We start from the raw sequence: 15,000 nt of genomic DNA, 5'->3' as shown, positions 1-15,000 counted from the left end.
GAATTCAGGTATTCTTAATTGAAATGATTTTCAGGTTACGATGCTAATTATTACTAAATTTCATTAGATGGTGGATAAGTTATTTTGTTATACATATCAGTACGGAAAAATGTAACTGATACAATCGATTATAATTCAAAGTTATGGACGCGTTATTTAATAATCTATTCACCTTGACATAGGTTACTAATTTGGTGAAATACTGAAGTACTAGGGATGTTGAAAGCAAGGTACATTTATATTTTATAAATTCAATTATGATTTACCTTAATAACTAGTTAACTTTAAATGAAAATGATAATCTATCAAAACGAATTAAAATATAATTAAGATGATGTTATATCTATGCTAGGATTATGAAAACATGAAATTTTGGTACACGAAAGGTGGGAAAGAATGGAAAATCTATGGTTCACAAAATTTAACGATAATGAAAAAAAATGAAATTAAAATAATAGCCAATCCTATTTCTAAATGTAAGAAAATGAATAGTTGACTAATTCGTTTCAGATACAATAGAGCTATGCTCATTGTCGCACTATAAGTAGATGAATTACTAAGAATTATCTGTTCATTGTACGTGTTTAATTAGCGAGGAATGTTTGTTTTCTTTCACACCTTGAATGCGTCTATTGATTCAGTAATCTTACTTAGATTTACATGATTATAAAGTTGAGCTAATTTTATCAGATTATCTATCATACCCAAGTAAGAACAAGGTATTCGTATTCAAGCGCTTGTAGTTTATGCTATACTGCTATCAAGATACAGTTTGCTGTTTAGAAACGTGTGAAATCGTCGTAATATAAATTGAAATGGAAAATTTATGAAAATAGATTCACTATACTTATTAAGTGCTACATTTTATATTTTTAGAGTGATCAGAAACGTCAGGAAAATTGATTTTACATACACATAAATTATCGGGTGAAACACAGAAAGAAAACGGAGACATATGAGAAAACAAAATTGGCTGAAAACGTGAAACACCAGAAAGTTCAGGATCTTTCCAGAAAATAAAACCGTTCTACCTAAGTTTCAACCACGAAATAGCTAATTTCACATCGATCTTGGATCCTTATTTAAATACAACGGAAAATTACCTTTAAACAGGTTTGAAAAAGAAAATATACATACTATACCATACAAACGTCATTTTTATAACCTAACGGGCTCCTATCTCATTAACATACAAATTTACAATGTGACGTAGCTCTTGCTGAGCATAGTCTTCCGGTAGGGGTAACTGTGTAACCAAATGTGCTAGAATCTTGGAAGTTGAATTTTTCCCGTTTGATTGTAATAATACCAAGCTTCTGGCCAAATGTGCGGTTCTTTTTGCAATCTCTGCTTGGCATAACCTGGAATCAAAATACCATATTTTATTCACAATACGATCCTAGGGAAGGATAAGAAATCATGAGTGTTCCGGTCAATTTGCATCAATGAAAATTTAATCTAAGATGTTTCGAAGGTGCATGGCCAGCCATCCTCAGTTCTGCAGAAGAGGAGTACAAGCAACGAACACCCATGATTTCTTATCCTTCCCATTCTCAACAGCAGTCAAGAAAATTTTTTCAAAATTATGATCCTAGTTAAACTTTCATCAACATAACATATGACTACTGGTATCTTATATACTACTCTCACACTTCAAAGTTCAGTAAAAAGGTGTATTGCAATTTACTTGGTCTCCAATTCGTCAACTAGATAGACAGTTAGTCAATCTATAAAAGCGTTTTCTCAGAAACCAATTGTGGCAACGGATAAAATTAAGCTGAATTCACTGGCAAAAATAATAAAAATTATTGTAATTCTGGTTATACCTATGCTTGGCCGTTGGGCAAGGAAATTGATTTATTTTTGCACACAAAAGACTCAATTGTGGCTGCAATAATTCAAGTTTGTATCCAATGCTGGTCCTGTCTGAGTTTCCAGCTAGCAATGCTTCGATTTCTTCATTGATTAACATATAATCCCAAAGTAGTTGACCACGGTGTGCCCATCCATTTATCGTACTGCTGCATTCAGTTGGTACTAACGGGCTTAACAACGAATTCAAATATTCCAGGTTTTCTGTAATATAATGGAGTTACTTCTATCAATAGACATAAAAGTTGGAAGTATATGTGATCGAATACTCATCTATTAAAAACAACGTATCAGTACTAAAAAAGAAACTGGATTATTCACACTTCCAGTGGCATGATAATTTAGGGATGCACCTTGAGGCTGATACTTTTTTGATGAGATGTTGTCATGAATAGTCATAGTATGTACCATTCGTACAGACACCTACCATTTATTATTGCATCAGCAGCTAGGTGTTCTATTATAAGTTCATGAGCATCATTCCATTGTTCACCATGAATAAGATACCAAGCAGCTTCGCCATATCTGTAAAAAGGTTGAAATTATTACTTTGTTAGTCATACAGACCACTTGCTCTTTCATGAGATCGTTGGTTATTACCGTTTCATTGCTCGAGCTTTTATGGCTTTAGCTTTGTTAATCCACATTGAAGGTATGCCAAGCTCCTCTCTCAAGAATTCTTCTCGTTTCATGTAATCTGGCCTTTCATCCAGTTCAACGTGACGTGATAGAAGATCAACTATTGCTGATCGCCGTCTGCCCGTATCCTCCAGGTGTAGCACAACGAATATAGCCCAATGCCAAAGCCCATACGTTTCCAATTGGGCAGCAAAGTTAATGTGTGTTAATGCAGCAACGTGCAAAGATAAATGAGAATAACCAAGCGCGACAAGTACTTGTTGTATCAACCAGCTGAAATGTACATTGATTAATTTGTAAATACTTATGATGAATCAACATAGTTGTCATTTTTTGATTCAGAAAAAGTAAACCTGAGTCATTATTTTATCATTTTTTCCAGTCAATCATGAATTCCTATTTGGTTGGTTGTTTAGAATACATACAATTTCAATAATATAAGTACGTGAATAATACAGATGGATTTGCATCAAGAAAGATACGAGTAAAGTACCACTGTTCAGTTGGATTAAATAGCTAAAAACTCGAAAGCGCTATCAGTTATACAGTATAGACGATTTCTTTCATGACTTTCCAGACTCAAAGGGTTACTAAATTTCGAGTACTTATGATAAGCTCATTTGATGAGTAACGGATTGCAAATATTTTTTTATACAAATGCTAGTGACATTCGTGACATTAGTAGCTATATTAGCTGTGAATAGAGATTTCTCCCGTAATTGCTAATTGGAAATTATGGTTCATTAGTCAATACTAGTCCAAATACAGTTTGGAAAGTGAAATGTGCTAAGTGTTCAAGCTTACCTTAGTCTGTAATCTAGTGGATCTGCCGTGTGAGTTAACGGATTCAGTATCTTTTCAAGCGGATGGTTACCGGAGCAGTACAATTTTAGTAAGTGGAAGCACAGGTCTCGCACTTTTTTTCCACTACTTATTTCAGCCTCGTAATCCTCCTCTTGGTACTCTGGGCTTGGCGCCGAAGCATAAGACTCAGTTTCAGATGCATCAAAAGCAGATTCATAAAGACTCACTGCGTCGGTGACAGATGCAGTAGGAGGACACACGTACCTAAGCACATGAAGTCATCATTCGATTATACTTTTGAATTTTATACTGCCAGTTACAATTGAATTGAATTTATAAACAGTAGTGTTACGCATCTATCCATTAAAAATAGAAAAGTCAAAGAGTAATTGCTGTAGACTATTACCACAAATGAAAGCCTAATGCTTGCTTCCATCCTAGATCTTCGCAAGCATTGACATATCCATTTTTTACAGAAATAAGAGGTTCTCCAGCTACAAGCATGAATAGCTTCAGTTTATCGGGCGAAAGCTCTGTATCGACTTCAGTGTATTGCCACATAGCTAGTTGTTGCTTGATCAGTTCTCTTACACTCGGTGGCCCTCCAAGTTGGGCCATCAGAAGTGCCAAACAGTGATCACCCACTTCTCGTGCGATTTTACAAGCATCTTCGAGTTTGTGTGCTATTGCAAAGGGATATCAATCATTCGTTATAATTTCACATAAAAATTCGTACTGCGAAAGAATATGAAAATGCACAATAGCTAGTACCATAAATGTAGTTAGCATTTAGTAGAAATGACATATGTTGACTAGTATCAATGAAATTTACCTGAAAGCAGTGACAGGATTGTTTTATCAAATGGATCGTCTTCTGGTGTTTCTTTTAGTACTGTTTCCGTTATCACATTCTCTAGCCATTCACTGAGTGCTTCTCGCCTCACCATCACATTCTGGTGTTTCGTTTCATCTGTGTATAAATATGCTTCTTAAATAAACATGTTTACAATGGTTTAAGCTCTGAAAATATGTCAGAAAATGTATCAAACACTATGAGGACTTACCACTTTCTGATTGTATATCTGGCAAATTTCCCCAAAGTGCCACACCCAGATTCCACACATGACTTGTGTAAGATGCCAAAGGATCTGAATTTGGCAAATCAGCCAATTCTTGAGCAAGACTGCAATGAGCATGCAACGTTGCTGGTCCTGCACCAGCACCTACTACTGGGCAATCTCCCTCATGACCAAGAATACAATGGTTCAGTTGTATACGAAGGTGTCCAACTATACTTTCCTGATTCGAAATTATACATTATCAATGAAGTGTACATTACCGCAGGCGTAATCTAATGTTAAAATTTTTCTGATACAATCTATTCGGTTTGTTGTATCACAGAGTTGTTAATTTATCCAATTGTTGATTAATAGATTTATAGAATACCTTGAAAGTTTCAATGTGTTCCGCATCACAGCCGCCACCTCCGACAATCTGCAATCTTTGTACGATGCTTGACGTTGTATCATTAAATAAACGGCCTGACACGTAGGATCCAAGATCACTAAATTTACCATGTAGTGGAACAATTGCAGCCTGTTTTTGTGTACTTAGAGAAACTAGTGTCAAATCGGGTCCCCAGCCTACCCGAAAAGAACGACCCATTTGGATACCTAGCACAAAAAATGACACACGATTTTCAGAGCAAATGACAGCAATAATTAAAGAGCAAGAAATAATTTCGGGAAACATCCAAGTTTTTGGATGAATTAACTGCATCGAATATAATTGTTCAACACAATTACACGCCAAAAAGCGCATTCGATTACGACTGGATTTGAAATTTAATAATTTTGTAAGTACTCACCAGCATCAGCTACACAACGAGCATTTAATTTTCCAACAAAAGATTCCTTGAGTGGTAAAACTTCTGAAGAGAATTGAAGGACAACTGTGACTGGCTTCACAATGGGAGGAGGGAAAGCTTGCATTATTAGTCCTGAAGTTTTTACATGAGAAATGTCAGTTACCTCTGCAAGTTTTTTGTCTGTTGATATCAATTGCACATTAGTATTGTCTAAACAGTGAAACCATGTTGTGGACATTGAAGGAAAATCGATTTACTGTTCCAATGACTTACTGCACATGGTTTAATTCAATACGGACCTTTCGCAATTCGAGGCTCTTTAGCCAGAAATGAATTGTCTTGCTGCATAGTGAAATTCGATCTTAATGTAGGTATGTGGCCGGAAGGAACCATTTGATCATCTTCCATCGCCTCCATGGTTTCTGTGCTTGGAATTATTTTTGTTGAACTTTTTGCAGGGAAGTTTAATTGGGCCTTGTAGGTGCCTAAAAAATCAATAGGTAATAAATCGATTGGGCCGTATTTCATTGTGTGAAAAAAATATTAAATACCACTGTTTTAAATTTGAAGTATTTTATGGTTTATACTAGAAAGGAGTGGATTTTTGGCATTATTCCATGATATTTTTCTATTTATTTCTATTGCATATACAAAATTAGTATTATCTACGTATAGATTATTTCATTAAGATTTACAAAATGCAGTATTATTCTCATGATTCAGAATTAAAAAAAAATATTATTCGTCTCTAGCATGCATACCATCATCAATATCTTCGTCATCTGTATCAAAAAAACTGGCCTTCATTAATTGAAGTTTGTGGCTATCTGTTCCTCTGACGTGTGCAAAAATGGCAGATGGACTGAGTGCTAATGATCGATCCTTCTCCTGATCATCTGTAGACAAATACCAAACGGTAATATTTTTAAAATAGTACCTTATTTGTCAATGACGAATAACGATTTCATTAACTCACTCGAATAAAATTCATTCATTGTCAGGTCAGTATCATTTAGAGTATCTGATTGAAAACTCAGGGTCGAATCTTGAGCCTCCTGACTCGTGAGTTTAAGGAAGCTGTACTGTAAAATAAATTTTGTTTAAATTCAATTCAAGGTTCAAAAATTCAATCAACGAACCTTTTTTTGTAGTCTTGCATCGGTTACTGGAGGAACTAGTTGCTTATCGACTGGTCCTGTTGCATTTACTTTTGGTTTCGTGATAGCTTTAAGCTTCTTAAGATCAGCATTTGCGGGAATATCTTCATCTTCTTCATCGGAATCACTGAGCCCATATTTCGAGAAGTGATCGACCTAAAGCAATGAAGTAACATTGTGCTCAACTAGAATAAATTACTTCGTTTTTTTTTACATGTAACTCAATTCTCACAACTTATGCCATGTTCCAGAAAAATTTTATAATATGAAAAAGAATAATTTTTGTTTAATATCATAAAATTTTTTAATATAGATTTTCCAATTTGTGCATTACCTTAAAAACCCATGACCCAGTTTCTGGACGATATTCTAGAAATCTGGTATCGTGTTTTGCTGAAACTCTGCGAAGTTTTCCTTCGTAATTCATAGCCAATAAACGTTCAGGGTCGGTTATAGGTTCATGAAGAGTCTTATCGTGTGGCCAGACACGATCGAGGGTTACTTGTGCTCTACGATTCAATCCTTGGCCCATAGGTGGCTTCTGATCATCGTCAGGGTAAATAATAACTTCCTTGTTTCGAAAGTGAACTTGAATGTGTAAAACCCTATTATTATTACTCCATAGACCAGGATAAAACAAATAAAGTGAGTGAGAACCTGTCTGAACTCACCGATTTCATCTAGATTTAGGCCGTAAATGTCAATCAGGTCTGGGAAATAGACATTGCCGTATCCTTTACGACCCACTGTGAAATTAGGCACGACACAAGTATCTCCGCAAACATATTCTTCAAGTTTGTCAAGTGGTGGGATTGTATAATAACCAGCACGCCGCAATGTAATGCAAGCTGCATTTGGTTCCTGCTCTGTTTGGGAAATGGCTGCAGTTTCATCTTGTTCATCACTTGTATCTGCAGCAATATAGAAAAACGGAATAAATTTACACAAGCCGAAAAGGGCACTCACCTGAATGTATCAAGTTACGAAATGACTTTGTGCATACCGGAGCTGTTCGAAGAGTTCAATGTGCTCCTGTCGATGTTGGATGGAGAATTTACAGCTGAGTCGCCAGCTGAAAGTAACCTTGGTGATTGAGGTAAGCTTTGAGGTTTGTTTTGAGGCCTCAACTCTGCAACAGTGTTATCAAGACCTTCTTCTAGGATATCTGATCCTCGGAATAGCATTGGCTGTCCTTCAAATTCATCTTCTGGTAATTTTGACGGCCTTTGTAAACTTGATTTCAACCTACAACGATATAATGTAACAGAGGTTATTAGGAATCTTAATAGGAACCATTCATAGACATAGTTGTTTTCTCTGGTGATGTATTTTACTGATTCTGAGACGAAGAAAATATTGGATGATGAAGGGGGGTCAAATGAAGTTGAGAGTAACATAAGAGTCGTACAAAATTATTGGAAACTATTTTAGAGCAATCTTTACGGGACGTATAGCAACCAAAGATATCTATTTATAGATTATATTACGCAATGTGTTATTCGGTTCACCCACCATGATGTAGAAGATCTTCTGTCATCAGGACGCCGAATATCATCTTGCTGATGATTTTCTTTACTCCCACTTTCTAACGCATCTCTCTTCACCCTTACTGAGTCTGTAACGGTGGGCGAAGTTATAACTCGATCTGGCGATTGCGTGTCGGCAGTACTTATACGTTTTGGACGCAATACAAGCCGTTTTGCATTAGCTCGAGGTTGAAAAGCTTCTTGTAATGCTGGATCTTCTTCTTCTAAGCCTTCGAATAGTGATTTCTAATAACATGGTAGTACAAAGAACAATAAGTTTTGTAGTAAATAATCAAGTTTCAAATATATTCACGAGATCGGTAATAAATTTGGTTCTATATTATGTTAAATTATATAAAAGTAACTCATGTTCTCACCTTAGAGAGTTGAGCGTTCGTTACAGCTCTTGCCTTTACTTTAGGGGAACTATTGTTAGTAGTTATCTTATACTGTGGACTGTTCAAAGCTCGAGTGGTTGCATTTGTCGGCTTTAAAAGGTCTTCTGTTTTACCCGAGGCCTGGAAAATGATAATAAAAAGATGTTATTTTCCACACTGAATTTGAAAAAATTCATTTGCACTGGAGCAAAAAGTACTTATTTCATACCGGTAGTAAGTTTTTGAGTAACGGCGAATCGCCAAATGGTGCTGAGACCAATGCTAATATTTGTTGATGGACTTGATTAGCTCCAGAATTTTGTTGTGCTGGATTGACGCCCATTCTGAAAAAAAAGCCATCTTTTTTCTCAGTCTTCATGCTAATCAAGAGTTTTAAATAAAAAACTAATACTATAAAACTCAGTTTATTTTGTCATCAACATTGTTATTTCGAATAGATCATAGTTACGAAAGGAAGTGTACCGTGAATTAGGTAAAAATTGTACAAACCCTCCTCCCATCATCCCCAATCCAGACCCCATAGTATTGTTGTTCGCTCCAAAATTACTCCCTAGTCCAAAGTTGCTAGTAGTGTTGAAGTTTGTATTGGTTCCTGGAGTACTAAAGAGACCGCCAGGTTTTGGTTGTCCGAAGAGTAAAGACCCAGTACCAAGATTCAGACCAGAACTGACTCCTATGCAACATCATCATAAATTGAATTGAATGTGAGACATATTTTTTTGAATGCCAGCGAGCAAATGAGTCTTTAGTAGTCTTTTTGGCCCATTCCTAGACTCGGATATAAACTTGAAATTAAACTTGCTTACCAAGTCCAGTAGATGTCGAAGGCGTAGCACCAAATGAGAATCCAGGTTGTCCTGCAGGTTTGAAGGATGAGTTAAATAATGATGTTCCTGTATTTTGTGTTGGACCAAAACCTGTACCAGTTCCAAAAGCTGGAGCAGGAGTAGCACCAAATGAAGGCGCAGTGCCAAAGGCTGTTGTACCAGTTGGTTTTACACCAAATAAACCCCCACTAGTATTTGTCGCAGTATTTTGTCCAAATCCGCCAAAGCCGGTACTAGCTGTGGATGCAGGCATATTGAAGGCAGGTTTATTTTGATTGAAGAGTCCAATACTCTGAAAATTGGAAAAATTTAAAGTGATCAATTGCAGAAACTTTGAATATTTATTTTTTGTAGCTAAATATACGGATTGGACCAATTTTACATGGCCAAACTTGTGCCACTTATGTGCAGAAATACTGTGCCCAGTGTGCACCCGAGCAATGTCTTTTTTATTACTCAATTTAAAGAACTACTTAGAATAGGAAAAAAGAGACAACAATCATTATTATAAGAAGCTTCAAGTTTTTCTCGAGAAATTAAGGATATTCTGTATGAAATTTTCAATGTAAAACTTGAATTGGATGAATTCATCTTCAAAACCAAGTGGGGATTGTGATAATGGGCATAAATTAGGTTTTGGTCCAACTATGTTATCCTTTGCTCGGGTTCCATGGGTCTTGAATATTTCTTACAACTTGACCAATACATAGTGTGAAAAAGTGTGCAAATGTCATTGCTGTGTCTCACTGAGGTATACATAATCCACATAATTACAATACAAAGGCTACCAATTTTTACCTGATTAGGTTGTACAGCGCCGAAAGAACCAAATGCAGTCGTATTGTTAGTACCAAATCCGGTAGTAGCTGTCTGACTTGTATTGGCAGAGCCAAAAAGTGGTGTAGGAGCTGCAGCTGCAAGTATTTATTAACTAATATATAGAATCTTAACACTGCACTACTGCCACAAAATGCACTACTAGTATGCATGACCTGGAACTGGCGAAATGCAGTTTGGTCTTTCAATCTACGTCAACTTTAGATTCGGTGTATAATTCGGATTTACATACCCCCAAAGGGTTTAGCTTGTGCATTTGCACCAAATGGATTAGACGTAGTTGTAGTTGAGTTGAAAGGAAAAGCACTACTTGTGGTGGCTGTAGCTCCAAAACCTGCTATCGGTTTTCCAAATAATCCAGTGTTTGCTGTGGGCTGACTTGTTCCTCCAAAACCAGTTGTTGTTGCCCCAAAACCTAAAAAGTTTTTATCGTGAGTTGGAATCGAAATTATATTTAATCAGATAATTTCTAAACTTCGATGAATCAACTTTCAAATACCCTAATCCGCATTATTGTTAGCTCAGGGCACAACATACGGAGAAACGGCACTGCAACTTTTATAAGTTACTCATCTGCTTAAAACTATAAATTGCATTGATCAATTTGACGTATTTGAATACTCAGTAATAAAAATTCTAAGACTCGACGACTACGGAAGCCTAAATTTAGAAAAACGCAAAAAGTAACCTTACCTGTACTAGCTGTACTTGTGTTAACACCTGTGTTAGAAAATAGTGAAGGTTGGGCTGCTGACCCAAACAGTCCGGTGGTTTGTGTTCCTAAGTGGAGAACAGTATTATTATTATTGCATAAAATCGAAGCACTTCTCAAATAGAATTTCGAAAATTGCGATAAGATTGGCATCATTACTGAAAAATTTGAATGCAGATGCATTATTAGATGGCTGCACATCTGACTGAATATTGTATATGGTAACCGGAATAAGTGACATATAATCGGGAAAAACATACAAATGAGTGACGTGCAAATGAGATTTTTTTGCAAGATTCGGATAAGCATAAACTACTGAAACCAAAGTGATTAAATATACAAGTAAGAAAAATTTATAATTGGGACATGCATAAACCAGGCTTCGCTGTAATCAAAATGCTAAATGGATCGTGAAATTTAATGAAAGATGTCAATATTTAGTCTCCAAAGATCTTAATATTACTATTTACTATTTTCTTTCGGGATTTATATTTCACAAAGACGAATGTTTATCTTTCCTTCAACTCCAATTTGGATGGACAGTATGAACCATATATAGGCCATCTTTTAGAGAATCTTGATGTATTTTTTCTCAGTATATGATCAAATACAGTTCGATTCGGTTACTCAAACTCGTATTTGTCGGTGGCAAATTTATTTTTTTGCTGTCTGGCCACTGAAGAATTGAAAAATAAAGCACAAGTCTGTATTGGGAAAAATTTATAGCCAGGTTATCACCTCAAGTACCAGATACTGGTAAGTTATTGAAAAGTTATTGAGAACTTGTTGTCAGCATTGCCTTTTGCTAAGGTTTATACTAGTTTAGACGAGGAAACGCTTACCTTGAACTTGTCCCTTACGACCTGCGGTGTAGTCTTCCAAACGCAGTTCCTCCAGAGATTTTCCTTCGTATTCCTTCATACAGGTAATGCAATAGTGTCGAGTTGACATGGTTTGGGTAACACCATTTTTTATCATTGTATCATTACCAGTAACAGGGTTAAATTTCACCACTGTACCAGTCATCCCACCTGCAGTATTATTTCCAGCAAATCCTGTACAAAGAAATAGGATTGACAAGATTTTATGAATACTCAAATGAAATACTTTTATCAGCATTGGTTTAATTTACCAGTTGTAGCTCCAAATAAGCTGGTATTTGCAGCTGTATTGGATGGTGCAAAAAGGGACGGTGCAGTTTGTTGGGCAGGTTGCTGTGTTTGTCCAAATAAACCTGTTCCAGCCGAACTCCCAAAGCCAAACCCTGCTGGTTTTGTTCCTTGACCAAAAGCAGGGGTAGGATTGCTTGCTCCAAACAGACTTGTGTTTGCATTTTGCTGATTACCAAACAGACCAGTATTCGTATTTGGGCTACTGAATCCTGAAATTTTGCATAATTGTACAATTTTTATTTATAATATGTAATCATATAATATTAAGTAAATTTGAAACGTTTTATCTATTTTTTTTAACAGAGCATAAATATATGACAGATATTACATCGTCAACAGTTTCGCTACAACTATGTTTATAACAATACCAATATTCTTGCTCATATAAAGTAAACAGAATTGATAATACATGATTCATTTTGACAAATTACCTCCAAATGACGACTGACTGGTGGCTGGTTGTCCAAAGGCAGGTGTTGCTGCCGTGTTGCCAAATAGTCCGCCTGTTGTCGCTCCCGCAGGTTTTGAGCCGAACAGAGAATTGTTGGTACTGCCAAACACTGGTGCTGCTGTACCACCAAAACTCGTTGTTGTGATGGGTTTTCCAAATGGAGATTGACTAAATGGGCTACTCTGGGTCCCTGCACCAAACCCTCCTATATTTATTAATTTTTAAGTACAAAGGTACCAGCTCACCATTAACAGACATCAAATCATAGCGTAACGTTTTATGCAGGCAACAGTGAACAGAATACCATGTTGAGAATAAAATTGAAGCATGAAATTCCGATTGTTAAAATAACTATTTCTTATCGATAAATGACGATTAATACAGCACAGACGTTTTTTATGTAGCGACGTGCAGGGCTGGTAATTGGCAACTACTTTCGCAGACTGACTTTGGCGACAAGAGATTCAGTGTGAGTTCGCTCTAATGCAAAAATGGTTACAACAGTTTTTGTGTGGTGGGTAATTATTTATATATCGTTTTATAGAACATTTCTGAAAATGCATCATGTATTGGTGTTAGTAACCTTGCAAAAAAAAATGTCATTCTAAGTGAAGAGGGTTGATGTTACGTGGTTTGAATTTTTTTTTTTATTATCACTTAACTCAATTGTTCAGGTAAAACTAAATGACTGGTGCACTGTCTGAGCTTTGGATCAACTATGTATGTACATGATTTTTTACATTGCAACGAGGAAGATTTGATTGTGTTGTTTGACTAAAGCCTAATTAGGACACTTTTCGTGTAATAACGTTCTGTTTTGAAGTTATCAATATAAATCAAACTAATGGGTCACTCGAAAATTACAATGCGTTATGCTAAATTACACTATTGCGGCCCTGAAGCATGTTGCATAATTTCAAAAATTAAAGGTAGGTATCCAAGTGACTACTTTATATTTAACGAAAGTAACGAAAACTGATTAGCAATTAACCTCGATTCAAGTGAGAACAGGATAATGGATGGGTATGACATAAAAGTAATTTAGTATTTCATTAAAAGCACCCAAATGCACTAATAAGCATTTAAATAAGGAACAAAAAATTTATTGGTACTTACCGAATGAAGTATTACCAGGTTGTCCAAACATTTTTAATGCCGGTAATTGGCACAAGGACTATCTGCAGCTTTCTAAAATATTAAAAATCATAGTATCGATTATAAAATAAAGAAACATATAAGCGTGAAAGGCAAAGATAATTCTGAATGCTTGCAACGGACACAGTTATCGAGTGACTTAAATCCTTATTGTTTCGACGGACCAAATTCTAGACTATTCAAGTATCAGAGTTCCTTGTAAACTTTCATGGTATTCATCTCAGTAGTGTGTTTACGATTGTGCACAAACATCAACAGAAATGAGGCATCTTTTTAATCAAGCGACTAATAACTATTTCATGAATTATAATTCATTTTCATTCATTTCGGTCTTTTTATTGTTAGACGATTTTATAAGTGGTGGAATTATGATGGTCAAGAGACAATGAAAGCTACCTTTGGCAAATAGTTTAGTGATACATAAACATCGCCCGTACAGAAATGCGTAAAGGTGGTGGCGGTGGAGATATATGAAAAAGATAGGTAGATCAAAAATTCATTAATGTTATTACGAATGAGTCTTAAGTGCCTGTCCAAGTGAGAGTAAAATCTGAGAGTTGCTCTCGAGAGTACTCTCATGACTGTGTTTACACGTGAGAGTATTCTTCCAACTATTCTATTCGACTATTCTTTGATCCACGTGCATCGTGCCATGATCATGCATGATGAAGCACTTGTATCCCCAAGGGAATTAATACATGTAGAACACAATGTGTTGGACACAGGTTTTTAGAAGCAAGAAACACACGGTTATAGTTGATGTACCCTATTAGAACATAGGAAGATTCAAAATGACAGTGATCGTCTGATTGTTGTCACAACAGTGACATTCATTGAGATTTGTGATGAATAAAGGTGCCTGGTATTTCTTAAAAATGTTTGTGAGAGAAGAGATCATTTATTCCTTAATCCACTAAATCATTACGATAGATTGTATACATATGAGAAATGTTGATAAAAAATAATGGCCGTTACTCATTGCCAAACACATGAAATATCGTTAATCAGCATTCGTGAGCCAACGATGTATGTATAGATCAAAAATATTAACGGAAAAGTGAAGAATTTCGGAATGATTGTAAGTCCGTGAGTCATTTACAAGTAGATACTTGCATCACACTTAGTACCACCTCCGACCCCAGCAACATCTACAAACAATCTTTGCTTACAAAACACATGGGAGCCGTAGGGTTTTCCAATTTAATGGAGAACACGGATGATATATTGAAAATGGTGAATCTTAATCCAGTAGCATACAAATAATTCAGGTTATGTTAAACGAAGAAATGGCGCAATTGGAGATGTGACGAATATTATCATTTACTTACGGTTCTGACGTATCGCACTTTGCTAATTATTCGGAGTAATTACAAAAATTTAAGTATCATTAAAATAACAAGATTTGCAATAAGCACACTGCCACAACACAGAAAATCGCATTAATAGCCGATTTTTCGAAACTATAGGCATGTGTTGTTACGGGTTTACGGTGGCCTGCGTTGCGGGCTGCGGGCGTTTGATTGCTCTTAGGGCGGAGTCTCATTGCAGCGATACGCTTATGAGCGAAGAAATGGAGCTCTATC

At 36.0% G+C, this 15,000-nt stretch overlaps 1 protein-coding gene across 3 annotated transcripts; it reads right to left on the bottom strand.

Annotated features, from left to right (window-relative positions):
- Window positions 1-89: 89 nt before the first annotated feature.
- On the bottom strand, window positions 90-14,933 carry LOC124409862 (nuclear pore complex protein Nup98-Nup96). Of its 3 annotated transcripts, XM_046887775.1 has the most exons (31): window positions 14,746-14,933; window positions 13,379-13,450; window positions 12,243-12,467; window positions 11,772-12,020; window positions 11,482-11,694; window positions 10,621-10,707; window positions 10,160-10,342; window positions 9,889-10,004; window positions 9,187-9,382; window positions 9,070-9,120; window positions 8,753-8,936; window positions 8,472-8,586; window positions 8,243-8,383; window positions 7,852-8,111; window positions 7,343-7,584; window positions 7,011-7,250; window positions 6,674-6,927; window positions 6,322-6,495; window positions 6,159-6,264; window positions 5,944-6,078; window positions 5,482-5,667; window positions 5,183-5,362; window positions 4,762-4,988; window positions 4,380-4,614; window positions 4,148-4,285; window positions 3,722-3,998; window positions 3,316-3,579; window positions 2,473-2,784; window positions 2,300-2,397; window positions 1,827-2,076; window positions 90-1,361 (listed from the first exon to the last, which is right to left on the bottom strand). In XM_046887775.1, exons 2-31 carry the CDS (start codon window positions 13,407-13,409, stop codon window positions 1,166-1,168), a joined length of 5,565 nt encoding a protein of 1,854 aa, XP_046743731.1. In that variant the 5' UTR covers window positions 13,410-13,450; window positions 14,746-14,933; the 3' UTR covers window positions 90-1,165. The 3 variants fall into 3 exon arrangements, with proteins under 3 accessions (XP_046743731.1, XP_046743728.1, XP_046743730.1); XM_046887772.1 differs by having other exon boundaries at window positions 9,070-9,382; window positions 14,746-14,932; XM_046887774.1 differs by having other exon boundaries at window positions 9,070-9,382; window positions 12,243-12,452; window positions 14,746-14,932.
- Window positions 14,934-15,000: the final 67 nt, after the last annotated feature.

Source organism: Diprion similis, chromosome 8 (genome assembly GCF_021155765.1).
Source record: "Diprion similis isolate iyDipSimi1 chromosome 8, iyDipSimi1.1, whole genome shotgun sequence".
In the NCBI taxonomy this organism is placed as follows: Eukaryota; Metazoa; Arthropoda; class Insecta; order Hymenoptera; family Diprionidae; genus Diprion; species Diprion similis.
Note: the sequence above shows the minus strand (reverse complement) of the source record. Positions and strands in the feature narration are given on the sequence as shown.

Coding starts and splice junctions, on each gene's coding strand:
- LOC124409862 (XM_046887772.1), bottom strand. CDS start 13,409: ATGTTTGGACAACCTGGTAATACTTCATTCG. Junction 10,343..10,620: donor CACAAGTACAGCTAGTACAG/GTAAGGTTACTT, acceptor AAAACTTTTTAG/GTTTTGGGGCAACAACAACT. Junction 7,251..7,342: donor GAACTCTTCGAACAGCTCCG/GTATGCACAAAG, acceptor ATATTGCTGCAG/ATACAAGTGATGAACAAGAT.